This window comes from Scylla paramamosain, chromosome 29 (genome assembly GCF_035594125.1).
Source record: "Scylla paramamosain isolate STU-SP2022 chromosome 29, ASM3559412v1, whole genome shotgun sequence".
NCBI classification, from domain to species: domain Eukaryota; kingdom Metazoa; phylum Arthropoda; class Malacostraca; order Decapoda; family Portunidae; genus Scylla; species Scylla paramamosain.
This window is the reverse complement of record NC_087179.1, coordinates 15,854,888-15,866,879: the sequence shown is the minus strand read 5'-3', so window position 1 is coordinate 15,866,879 and position 11,992 is coordinate 15,854,888. Positions and strand designations below refer to the sequence as shown.

General features: G+C 47.4%; 1 protein-coding gene and 1 long non-coding RNA gene across 7 annotated transcripts in view; one reads left to right on the top strand and one right to left on the bottom strand.

The window, feature by feature from the left end:
- Window positions 1-11,992, bottom strand: part of LOC135115428 (uncharacterized) — a 62,729-nt gene that overhangs the window by 29,288 nt on the left and 21,449 nt on the right. The gene's annotated exons all lie outside the window — the stretch shown is intronic.
- Window positions 5,623-11,992, top strand: part of LOC135115421 (uncharacterized) — a 28,586-nt gene continuing 22,216 nt past the window's right edge. For 5 of the 6 annotated variants that reach the window (XR_010275991.1, XR_010275990.1, XM_064032207.1 and 2 more), the window contains exons 1-7: window positions 5,623-5,795; window positions 6,123-6,295; window positions 6,446-6,503; window positions 7,044-7,229; window positions 10,153-10,356; window positions 10,921-11,028; window positions 11,308-11,691. Coding sequence is in view for 4 of the 6 variants with exons in the window: in XM_064032207.1 (XP_063888277.1) it covers window positions 5,754-5,795; window positions 6,123-6,295; window positions 6,446-6,503; window positions 7,044-7,229; window positions 10,153-10,356; window positions 10,921-11,028; window positions 11,308-11,691 (1,155 nt within the window). In the remaining 2 variants the exon portion in view is untranslated. The remainder of the gene's footprint in view (window positions 5,796-6,122; window positions 6,296-6,445; window positions 6,504-7,043; window positions 7,230-10,152; window positions 10,357-10,920; window positions 11,029-11,307; window positions 11,692-11,992) is intronic. The other variant, XM_064032206.1, reaches the window with a different exon arrangement.

Here is an 11,992-nt window from a genome sequence, read left to right as displayed (position 1 = left end):
GAGAAAAAGAGAGAGAGAGAGGTGGACACAGCATACAGTACCCATGTCACCCAGCCCACACCCAGCCCACACCCAGCCATGCCGTGCCAGAGACCAATAAAGCCGGCGACGTTGATGATGTTACAATATTACTCAACGTTCCCCGAGCAATAGAAAATGGAGCGCCTGGTGTTGGGCCGCGACAGGACTAACTACTTAATGTGGTCAGTCGGGAACTCTCCACGCTCAACGATGCCATAACTTCACGCTTTCCCAAACACGCTCGCATCAATCAAGGCCCGCCACGACCATGAAGACCCTGCATCATGTTAATTAGACCCCGGGGCGCAGGTGGGACAGGTGGGCACGTGAGATACAGCTGGTGGAGGTACTGGAGGGAGGGAGGGACTAGGAAGAGGGACTGGAAAGGGAGGAAGATTGAAAGGCAGAGATGGAGGCAAAAACAGGTGGAGGTAGAGAAGAAGAGGAGAAACCCTGGGAGAAATAAAGGGAGAGAAAAGGAAGGGAGGAGGGACTCAAAGAAACTGAGAAGAGAAGAGAAAATAGAGGGGAAGGAAGGAGAAGAGAGAGAAATAGAGAAAAAGAGAGAAATAAAGAAAAGAAAGGAATGGAGAAGGAAGGAGAAATGGGAGGAAGGAGTAATAGGAAAGGTGACAAAATGAAACGAGGAAGAGAGAGAGAGAGAGAGAGAGAGAGAGAGAGAGAGAGAGAGAGAGAGAGAGAGAGAGAGAGAGAGAGAGAGAGAGAGAGAGAGAGAGAGAGAGAGAGAGAGAGAGAGAGAGCAGATAAAATACGCCACAGAGAAAACGAAAGAGAGAAGGAAAGGAGGAAAGGAGAGAAAGGCAGGTAAATTAAGCCATAGAGGAAAGGAAGAAAGGGAGAGAAAGGCAGGCAAAAACAAAACCACACAGAAAACGAAAGAGAAAAAAAAGAAAGGAACAGAGGAAGAGAAAAACAGAAAAAAACAAACCACAAAGAAAAAACGAAAGAGAGAGAAAAAAAGAAAGGAACAGATGAGGAGAAAGACAAGTAAATTAAGCCATAGAAAATAACACCAAACCTTTCCCCAGCAAAAAGGTTTCCCGGAACAAATATATCAAACCATACAGTAAATCTGGCATAACAGGGAGGACTGATGGATAATGGCGGGTTCAGGCTCGTCAAGGGAGGGGAAACAAGCCCTATCGTCCATCAGGGAGTGAATCAAAGGATCAGTCAAAGGATCAGAGTCCCTTACGCGTGAGTTATAGAGGTTAGGAACGCATTGGGCTGTTACTGCTGAAGGTATTGGATGGGAGGAGACAGTAAAGGGAGAAGGGTGAAGGGGGGAGAAGGATGAAGGGAGCTTGTGAGGGGTGAAGGATGTGAGGAGACGGTGAGCTAGAAGGGTGAAAGGGAAGAGAAGGACGAGGAAAAGGATGAAGGGAGGAGAAAGATGACTTGGAGGAGGAGAAAGATGAGAGAAGGAGGAGAAAAGGAGATGAAAGGGAAGAATAGAAAATAATGATGTTACGCGGTAGAGAGGAAGAACAAAAAATAATAACAATAACACCAATAACAACAACAACAACAACAACAACAACAACAACAACAACAAACATACACAAAAGAAAAAAAACAAGAAGCAACACAATAATTAATTACAAAGCAAAGAAAACGACGGAACGAAGAGAAAAACAAAAAAAAGTCATTATTCTGGGGATTATGAAGGAAAGGGTTAATTGCAGAGAAAAAAAAAATATTAGAGAAAACTTGGAGGAGGAGGAGGATGAGAAGAATACAAAAGGAGTGCATGGACAAAATAAAGGAATGGAATGGCGAAGAGGGGAAGAAGGGGGAAGGGAGAAGGGTAATTGGGGGATGGGAAGGGAAGGGAAGGGGGAGGTGGGGGGAGTATTACCTCGTCCTATCGGCAGGTGGTACACACATATAAAAGTCATTGATTGTACTGGTGACCTTCGTGTGTGTGTGTGTGTGTGTGTGTGTGTGTGTGTGTGTGTGTGTGTGTGTGTGTGTGTGTGTGTGTGTGTGTGTGTGTGTGTGTGTGTGTGTGTGACCTACATTGTTTATGGTGTGGTAGTGGTGTCATATCGTGGTGGTGGTGACGTGCTATTGGTGATGATGGTGGTGACTCGTAGTGTTTCAAGTTTTCTTTTTCCTTTCTTTCTTTCCTTCTTTTTCTTATATATATTTTTTAGGCAATATATAATTTCCAAAACTTCCTTAAAATCTACTCAAATGTTCTTATTCTTCTCATCCTTCTCCAAACTAACATATTACTACTACTACTACTACTGCTACTACTACTACTACAACTACCATCACGACTGCCATTTTCCAGCAATAACTTCATTCCCCGATCCCTCCCGCAGAAAGGACGCACGCCCCTGCACTACTGCGCGGCCAGCAAGGCACCTGACGAGATGTACAACGTGCTGTGTGAGGCTGTGGAGGACGCCCAGGTGAGAACACACACACACACACACACACACACACACACACACACACACACACACACACATTTATTATTATCACTTCTACTACATTCACTCTACTACTACAACTACCACTACTACTACTACTACTACTACTACTACAACTACTACTGCTATTTTTATCATTCCCTGTATCACCTTTGCTAACTTTTCTGCTATTTTTACACATTTCCTAACCCCTACTATCACTTCCTCTCCTTCTCTTCATACTACTACTACTACTACTACTTCTACTCCTCCTCCTCCTCCTCCTCCCACTCTTACAAGACCCCTGCCACCACAAATTACCTTCCCTTTCCCAGATTGAGGACATGTATGGAAACACCCCAGCCCATTACATGTCCCGGCCGGAGGACATTCGAAGCGTCAAGAACCTGGGGTCGAGCAAAAAGAGCAGTGGGGTGTCTAAGGGGAAGAGGAGGACGCCCACTAAGAGGACATCGCCCATAGGGAAGATTACAACACCGCCCAAGAGGGAAGGTATGAAGGGGCGAGGCAAGGGAAGAGGTGAGGGGAGAGAGAGTGAGAGAGAGGGGAAGGGTGACGTAATGAGTAGGGTATGAAAAGGGAATGAAGGGTTATGGTGTGGGGTTGGGGTTCGGGGTGGGGTGGGGTGGGGTGGGGTGGGGTCGGGTAGTGTGTGTGTGTGTGTGTGGTTTTGTTAATCTATTCTTCTTCTTCTTTCTCCTTTTTCCTTCACGATCTCCCTCTTCTCCTCTGTTCCATCCTCTGCTACACTACTACTACTACTACTACTACTACTACTACTACTACTACTATCGCCACTACCACCATCACCATCACTATTCTCTTCTTCCTCCTCTACTACTTCCTGAATCCCCTGCACCGCCTCCTTCACCCCTTCTACACCGCCTCCTTCACCGCCTCCCTCACCCCCTCCTGCAGGCATGAACATCACGGGAGCCAACATACGCATCTGGATCCACGACAAGGACTTGGCGCGCCTGGAACAGATTGTGTGGGAGGGCGAGGGGAACCGCCTTCTGCAGGAGACCTCCAATCACCCCAAAGTGCGACAGTTCCTCAATCTCGTGCCCCGGATGATGGTGAGAGAGCCTTCCACTTTACTTGTAGTTTGTGAAGATATATTGGTTAACTGTCATGTTATTGTGAGAAACTTAGATAGGATAAGTGGAAGGAAGGAGAAGGAGAGTGGGGGCATTAATGAGTGGAGAAAGGAGGAAGAGGGGAGAGGGAGGTGGGATGGAATGCGAGTGAGTGGGTGATTAAGTGTAGTTGTAGGCGACACAATGTGGGCGTAGGACTGTCTGAAGGAAAGGAGAGGGAGTGAGTGAGGGAATGTGGGAGGGAGGGAGGGAAGGAGGATGAGAGGAAGGAAGGGCAGGAAGATAATGCCTAGGTATATGAGGGAAGGGGAGAGGGAGGAGGGGGAACAGAAGGGAGGAGGGGGAGCAGAAGGGAGGAGGGGAAGCAGAAGGGAGGAGGGGAAGCAGAAGGGATGAGTGATTGAATGAGTGTGTGAATGAGAAAGGAATATGAGAGAAAGGGAGAGAGTTAGAGAGAGACTGTGTGACGTTGGGTAACACACACACACACACACACACACACACACACACACACACACACACACACACACACACACACACACACACACACACACACACACACACACACACACAGAGAGAGAGAGAGAGAGAGAGAGAGAGAGAGAGAGAGAGAGAGAGAGAGAGAGAGAGAGAGAGAGAGAGAGAGAGAGAGAGAGAGAGAGAGAGAGAGAGAGAGAGAGAGAGAGAGAGAGAGAGAGAGAGAGAGAGAGAGAGAGAGAGAGAGAGAGAGAGAGAGAGAGAGAGAGAGAGAGAGAGAGAGAGAGAGAGAGAGAGAGAGAGAGATACACCACAACAAACAGACAAAACTAACAAAAACACAATAACATGACAGAGCAAACCAATATATCTTCACAAACTACAAGTGAAAATAAATCAAACTGGAGAGGAAAGGCAAAAAAAAAAAACACACACACACACACACACACACACACACACACACACACACACAAACAAATACAAATACATAAATAAACTGATAAAAAAAAGAAGCAAAAATATATGAAATAGGATCTTAATTTATATACGTACATTAATCCTCTTTTCTTTTTTTTATTTTCCTTCTTTCGTTATTTTCCTCTCCTCTCTCTCTCTTCATTTACCTCATATCACTTCATTTTTCCTCCAACAATATTTCTTTTTTTCCCTCATTCTTTCTTCCATCCCTCCACCCTCCTGCTACACTCACACCTCTCTCCTTTCCATCTCTCCCCTCCTCGCATCCCTACTCCTTTCCTCCTTCATCTTTCTTTCCCTCTCTTTCTCTTCTTTCCCTCCTTCCCTTCTCTCTACTTCATCTCCATCCTCTCCTTCACCCCGTTCTTTCCCTCCTTCCCTTCTCTCTACTTCATCTCCATCCTCTCCTTCACCCCGTTTTTCTTTATCCCCTCCTTCACCACCTCCTACAGACAAAAATTAAGGAGGTCCACCAAGCTGCTCTTAACGACGACCTGGAGACCCTGGACGCCAAGGTAGAGCAGCCGGAGATCCTCGTGGCGAAGGATCAGAACGGACTGAATCCCCTCCATAAGGTATCGGATCCCCTATCGGTGTGTGTGAGTGGGATTTGATTCTTTATAAGGTGTTGAGAAGGGATTTGGTTCTCCAGGTGGTGGTTAGTTCGTGTGTTCAGTTCGTACGTGTAGGGTGTTCGTGTGTGTGTGTGTGTGTGTGTGTGTGTGTGTGTGTGTGTGTGTGTGTGTGTGTGTGTGTGTGTGTGTGTGTGTGTGTGTGTGTGTGTGTGTGTGTGTGTGTGTGTGTGTGTGTGTGTTTAAGGGTTTTTTTTTGTTTTCGTTTTTTTTTGTGGTATTTGTGTTTCTCTCTCTCTCTCTCTCTCTCTCTCTCTCTCTCTCTCTCTCTCTCTCTCTCTCTCTCTCTCTCTCTAGCTTCCCTCTTCCATAAATCACAAACGCACATTTCAACAAATTAATTTTCTGCTCAACCCTTCTCTCTCTCTCTCTCTCTCTCTCTCTCTCTCTCTCTCTCTCTCTCTCTCTCTCTCTCTCTCTCTCTCTCTCTCTCTCTCTCTCCTGCAGGCGGCGGCGCTGGGGAACATGTCAGTGGTGTCGTGGATCGTGCAGAGGAACCAGTCCACAGTGTTTGGGCAGGACAAGGAGGGACGCACGCCCTTGTTCTACGCCGCGGTAGCCAAGGACGGGGGGAGGGCTTTAGTATGCTGCTTAGGAACGGCGCGGACCCTCAGCATGTGGACAAGGTGTGTGTGTGTGTGTGTGTGTGTGTGTGTGTGCGTGTATTAACCTTGCTGTGTTTACGTGTGGTTATAGTGAGAATTCAGAAACGCTTTGCTCTTTCACCACTACTGTCTTCCAAGGCCACAGAAATGATTAGCTGTGTTCCTGATACTGTTTCTCCTTTCAGTAATGTAGAAATCTTGTTAATCTGTCACTCGAACCGTAAAAACACCCTTAAAAACTTCAATTGGAGTCTTTTGAATGTGGTGGCGGCGCGGAAGTGTCACAAAATATGGTCCTCACCTAACCTAACCCAACATTCTCTACCCTTCCTTCACCGCCTTCTGCAGTACCGCAAGACAGCTGAGCACTACCGCTTCAAACCCAGTGACCTTGACCTCTCTGTGATCCGTGAGTCCCCGAGTGCCCCCAGGTCAGGCGGTCCCACCCTGGACATCCCCATGGGCGCCTCGAGAGGTCCCTCCAACCAAAACTCCAGGGCGCCTTCCAGGAATACCTACAGGTAAGGAGGATGGAAAGGGGGAAGGAGGAAGGGAGAGAGGGAGGGACGAAAGACGCACCGACACACACACACACACACACACACACACACACACACACACACACACACACACACACACACAAACACTAATTCTACTATTCCTTTCTTCAGGTCAAGAAACCCAAGCCGCAGGAACTCTCTGGGTGACCTCAGGAAGACCAAAGGCAAGGTGAGAATCTGTGACCCCCTCTCTCTCTCTCTCTCTCTCTCTCTCTCTCTCTCTCTCTCTCTCTCTCTCTCTCTCTCTCTCTCTCTCTCTCTCTCTCATCGCTACCAGCATCATCACTACCACCATAATTTTTCCAGTATATTCCAGCATTTTCAGACCATCTATTTTACTCTATTGCAGTCCATTTAGTATATTCATCTCTGCAAATTAAGCCTCTATTCCAGAGTTCCGTTGTAGCATTTCCAGTCCATCTGTTTCAATATATTACAGTCCATCCAGTCTCCATTTATTTCTGTAGGTGCATTCCAGCCTCACCGTGGCCCTCTTTAGCAATCTTTCCATCTGTTCTAGCATTTCCAGACCATCTATTCCAGTTTATTCCAGTCCATACAGTCCCCACTCATTTTATAAGTTACCTGTCTATTCCAGTCTTATTCCGCCTTTATCTGGTAATTTTTATATTTATTTATCTATTTCCTCATTTTATCTTATTTTTTTTATCAGTTTATTTACTTGTTCCCTTTTTTTCCGCCACTACAGGAAGACGGCGTCAGAATGCGTGACCTTCGGGAGGTGAGCAGCGAGGAGGTGGATGCAAGTGTGCGGGACGGTGACCTCGGGTATCTGGAAGACCTGGTGTTGTCTGGACGCGGGGACGATCTGAAGGGAAGGGCGGCCTGGAATGAGGACACACGCAGGTTCCTGAAGAGGGTGCCTGCCTATATGGTGAGTGAAATGGCGGGTTAAGTCCGAGGTTAGGAAGGGCATCCACTTGACCTGACAGTTCACAATTACCACAACCAAAGTATTTTCGTTACGACTGAGGAAAGCGAGGTTAGGTTTGGTTAGGCCAGGTGAGGGGAGGTTAGATGTGGGGAGGTTAGGTGAGGGGAGGGAAGGGGAGGGGAGGGGACAGGTGAGATGGGGATAAGTAAGGTGAGGTGAGATGAGGTAGGGGAGGTTAGATGTGGGGAGGTTAGGTGAGGGGAGGGAAGGGGAGTGTGAGAGGTGAGATGGGGTAAACAAGAAAATTAGGTTAGGTCAGGTGAGGGGAGGTTAGATGTGGGGAGATTAGGTGAGGGGAGGGAAGGGGAGGGAAGGGGAAGGGTAGGGGAGAGGCGAGATGGGGATACGTTAGGTGAGGTCAGATGAGGTAAAGAAAATCTGAAAAAAAAGGAAAAAAATCACTAACCGATCTCCGGGAAGCCATATTGACAATCATTAAATTAGGTTAGTTTAGTAAAGGCTTAATAACATTCAATTCACTTCCATCACGTCACTTTGCTATTCTCGTCACTAATCAAGGTCACACAGGTACCATCGAGTCACGTAGGTAGGTTACAAGGTTACAATACAATAGGTTGGGGTGAAAATACTAGGTCATACTTATACACGGTAATTCTGGGCTGCCGAGTGTGTGAGGCCAGGGTGTGTTGAGGGAGGCCATGCAGGGTGATGTATTGTGCCATGCTGGGTGACACGAAGGAAAAAGGAAGAGAAAAAGGGAGGAAAAGGGAGAAGAGGAGGAGGAGGAGGAGGAGGAGGAGGAGGAGGAGGAGGAGGAGGAGAAAGAGAAAGAGAAAGAGGAACAGGAGGAGGACAAGAGGAAGAAAGAAAAGAAGAACAAGAACAAGAAGAACAAGAAAAAGAAGAATCTCTCTCTCTCTCTCTCTCTCTCTCTCTCTCTCTCTCTCTCTCTCTCTCTCTCTCTCTCTCTCTCTCTCTCTCTCTCTCTCTGTGGGATGACATGACTGCTCACATGGAAGGTAATTTAGAGCAGGAGGTGGAGGAGGAGGAGGAGGAGGAGGAAGAAGAAGAGGAGGAGGAGGAGGAGGAGGAGGAGGAGGAGGAGGAGGAGGAGGAGGAGGAGGAGGAGGAGGACATGAATACACAAAGAAAAGCAAATACATAGAAACAGAACTACCATTGGTCCTCCTCCTCCTCCTCCTCCTCCTCCTCCTCCTCCTCCTCCTCCTCTTCCTCCTCTTCCTCCTCCTCCAAATTACTTCCGCATGAGCCATTACGTCATGTTAGAGAGAGAGAGAGAGAGAGAGAGAGAGAGAGAGAGAGAGAGAGAGAGAGAGAGAGAGAGAGAGAGAGAGAGAGACTATAAATCACTTCCCCATCAACTCTTTCTCTCTTTTCTTCTCTTTTCTCATTGATTTACTTCCCTCCTTTCTTCCTTCCTTTCTTCCCTCTCTCCCTTCCTCTTCCTTTTAGTTTCTCCCCTTCCTTCTCGTTTACTTTGTGGTTATTCTTCTTTACCTGAGTTTTCATCCTTCCCTCTTCTCCTCTTCTTTCTTTCCCCTTTTATTCGTTCATTTACTAATTACAAACACTTCCCTTCCTCCCTTCTTCCTCCTCTTTCTTTCATTTTCTTGTTTATCTCTCTTCCCTCCATTATTCTCAGTGTTTTCATTCTTTCATTTATTAATTATGAGCGTTTTTCTCTCTTCTCCCTTTCGTCTTTATCTTTCTTTTCTTTTCTTTTCTTTTTATTTATTCATTCATTGTTTTTTTCTTTCCTTCATCATTATTTCTCATTTTCCGTGTCCTTTTTTATCAATTCTTTCCATTCCTTTATGATTTCATGCACATATTTATTCTTTTCTTCCTTTTTTTTCTTTCGTTCTCTTCCTTCTTCCATTATTCTTTTTCTCTCTCTATGTTTCCTTCCATTTTCATTTATTCGTAACGTTGTTCACACCTTTTTCCTTCCTTCCCTCTTCCTTTTCTTCTCCTTTCCTTCTCTCCTCTCCCTTCCTTATTCTCTCCTATCCTTCCTTACTTCCTTCCTTCCTTCTCTCCTTCCACCCATTTTTACTTTCTTTCCTCACTCCTTCTACCCCCCCTCTCTCTCTCTCTCTCTCTCTCTCTCTCTCTCTCTCTCTCTCTCTCTCTCTCTCTCTCTCTCTCTCTCTCTCTCTCTCTCTCTCTCTCTCTCGCTTCGTCATCCTTCTTATTGACTATACTTGGAACTTTGTGTGTGTGTGTGTGTGTGTGTGTGTGTGTGTGTGTGTGTGTGTGTGTGTGTGTGTGTGTGTGTGTGTGTGTGTGTGTGTGTGTGTGTGTGTACGCGCCCTGGTGGTGGGGGGGGGTCGTTGTACTGACTACTGATTCTGTTTACTGGTACGGAGAGAGAGAGAGAGAGAGAGAGAGAGAGAGAGAGAGAGAGAGAGAGAGAGAGAGAGAGAGAGAGAGAGAGAGAGAGAGAGAGAGAGAGCAATAAATACAGGAATTAATAAATCTCTGGTAAACAAACAACATCCAAACGAACATAAATGTTACACGCGCTGGCACTCACACACACACACACACACACACACACACACACACACACACACACACACACACACACACACACACACACACACACACACACACACACACACACACACAGAGAGAGAGAGAGAGAGAGAGAGAGAGAGAGAGAGAGAGAGAGAGAGAGAGAGAGAGAGAGAGAGAGAGAGAGAGAGAGAGAGAATGAAAATAAACACACACACACACACACACACACACACACACACACACACACACAGAGAGAGAACAAACAGAACCAAATAAACAATAAAGAAAAAGAGATAAAACAATAAAAAATAAATGAATAAAAACATGTAAAAATTCCCTGTACCTTCATCGCCTTCTGCAGGAAAAGATGAAAGCAGTCCACGAGGCAGCAGGGCGCGGCGACACCCACTCTCTTAAACGCCTGACGAAGGACAACCCACGCCTGGCTGTATCCCGAGGGGTGGACGGCGCCCTTCCCCTACACATGGCCGCTGCCGCCTCGAGCACCCCGGCCTGCAAGCACCTGCTGAACCTGTACCCTGCTGGCCTACACGTTAAGGACCAGGTAGGGTGATGTGTGGATGTGTGGGTGTTGTAGGGATGGGGTAGGTCAGTCAGTCAGTCAGTCAGTCAGTTGGTTTGGTTTGGCAGTCTCTCTCTCTCTCTCTCTCTCTCTCTCTCTCTCTCTCTCTCTCTCTCTCTCTCTCTCTCTCTCTCTCTCTCTCTCTCTCTCTCTCTCTCTGTTGATTAGTTAGCTGGTTATTTTCTATTCCTTTTGTTTCTGTGCAATAACTTTTTCTTTCCCTCTTCCTCCTCCTCCTCCTCCTCCTCCTCTTTCTTCGTACTATTCCTCCTCTTTCTTCTTTTTTATGTTCTTTTCTTCAATAACCTATAACTCTCATAACGTATATTTTCCTCCCTCTTCCTCCTCCTCCGTTTCTTCTTATCCTCCTTCTCTTCCTCCTCCTACTCCTTCTTCTAAACCTGTTCTTTTCTTTCTCTTCTGTTCCTCTTGCTTAATTCCCCTCATCATCCTCTTCTTCCTCCTTCACTTACTACTACTGCCACAACCACCAATACTACTACTACTAATCCTCCTCCTCCTCCTCCTCCTCCTCCTCCTCTTCAGAACGGGAAGACGCCCCTGCACTACGCCGGGTTGTCCACACAGCCAGGAGCGAGAGGGACCTACGAGCTGCTGGTGCGGGAGGGTGCCAGCGGGGGAATACAGGACATGGTGTGTGTGTGTGTGTGTGTGTGTGTGTGTGTGTGTGTGTGTGTGTGTGTGTGTGTGTGTGTGTGTGTGTGTGTGTGTGTGTGTGTGTGTGTGTGTGTGTGTGTGTGTGGGTGGATGGTTGCGTGTAGTTGTTGCTGATATTTTTAAGTCTTCTTCCTCCTCCTCCTCCTCCTCCTCCTCCTCCTCCTCCTCCTCCTCCTCCTCCTCCTCCTCAATACCCAATACCTCTCATCATAACATACACTTTCATTCCACCACCACCACCACCACCACCACCAGAGCGGCAGCACCCCAGACGACTACCGGGAGACAGTTCGGGAGGCCGCTAAAAGGGCACCATCCAGGGGGCGGATATCCCGAGGCGGCGCTGCATCGAGAGGGGGCGCTGCGTCGAGAGGGGGCGGGGCGATATCCAAAGGTCCTTCTCGATCAAATTCCCAGGAGTCGGAGCACGTACCTTCAGGAGACGAGGGAGGGAAGGAGGAGGAGGAAGAGGGGGAGAAGGACGAGGAGGTGGAGAGGGCGATCGCTGCTGCAGAAGGGGATGATGACTACAGCCTCCTGACGGCGATGATCGTGGAGGGCAAGGGGGAGAGGTTACTAGGGCGCACCTCCAACAACGCTGGTGTGAATGAGTTCCTGACGCAGATACCTGGCCAGCTGGTGAGTGTTGAGCGAGAGCGAGAGCGAGAGCGAGAGAGAGAGAGAGAGAGAGAGAGAGAGAGAGAGAGAGAGAGAGAGAGAGAGAGAGAGAGAGAGAGAGAGAGAACAAACCAATCTATACACATCGCCACCAGTAGTCACAAAAAAAAAACACACGAAGGAAAACACCACCAAAACACACAAAATCACACAAAACACCCACGAACACAAAACAAACACCATCAACACCCAAGCTGCCATCAGAACACCAACACACACACACACACCAAAAAACCACCATCAGAATACCAGCAAACGTCAT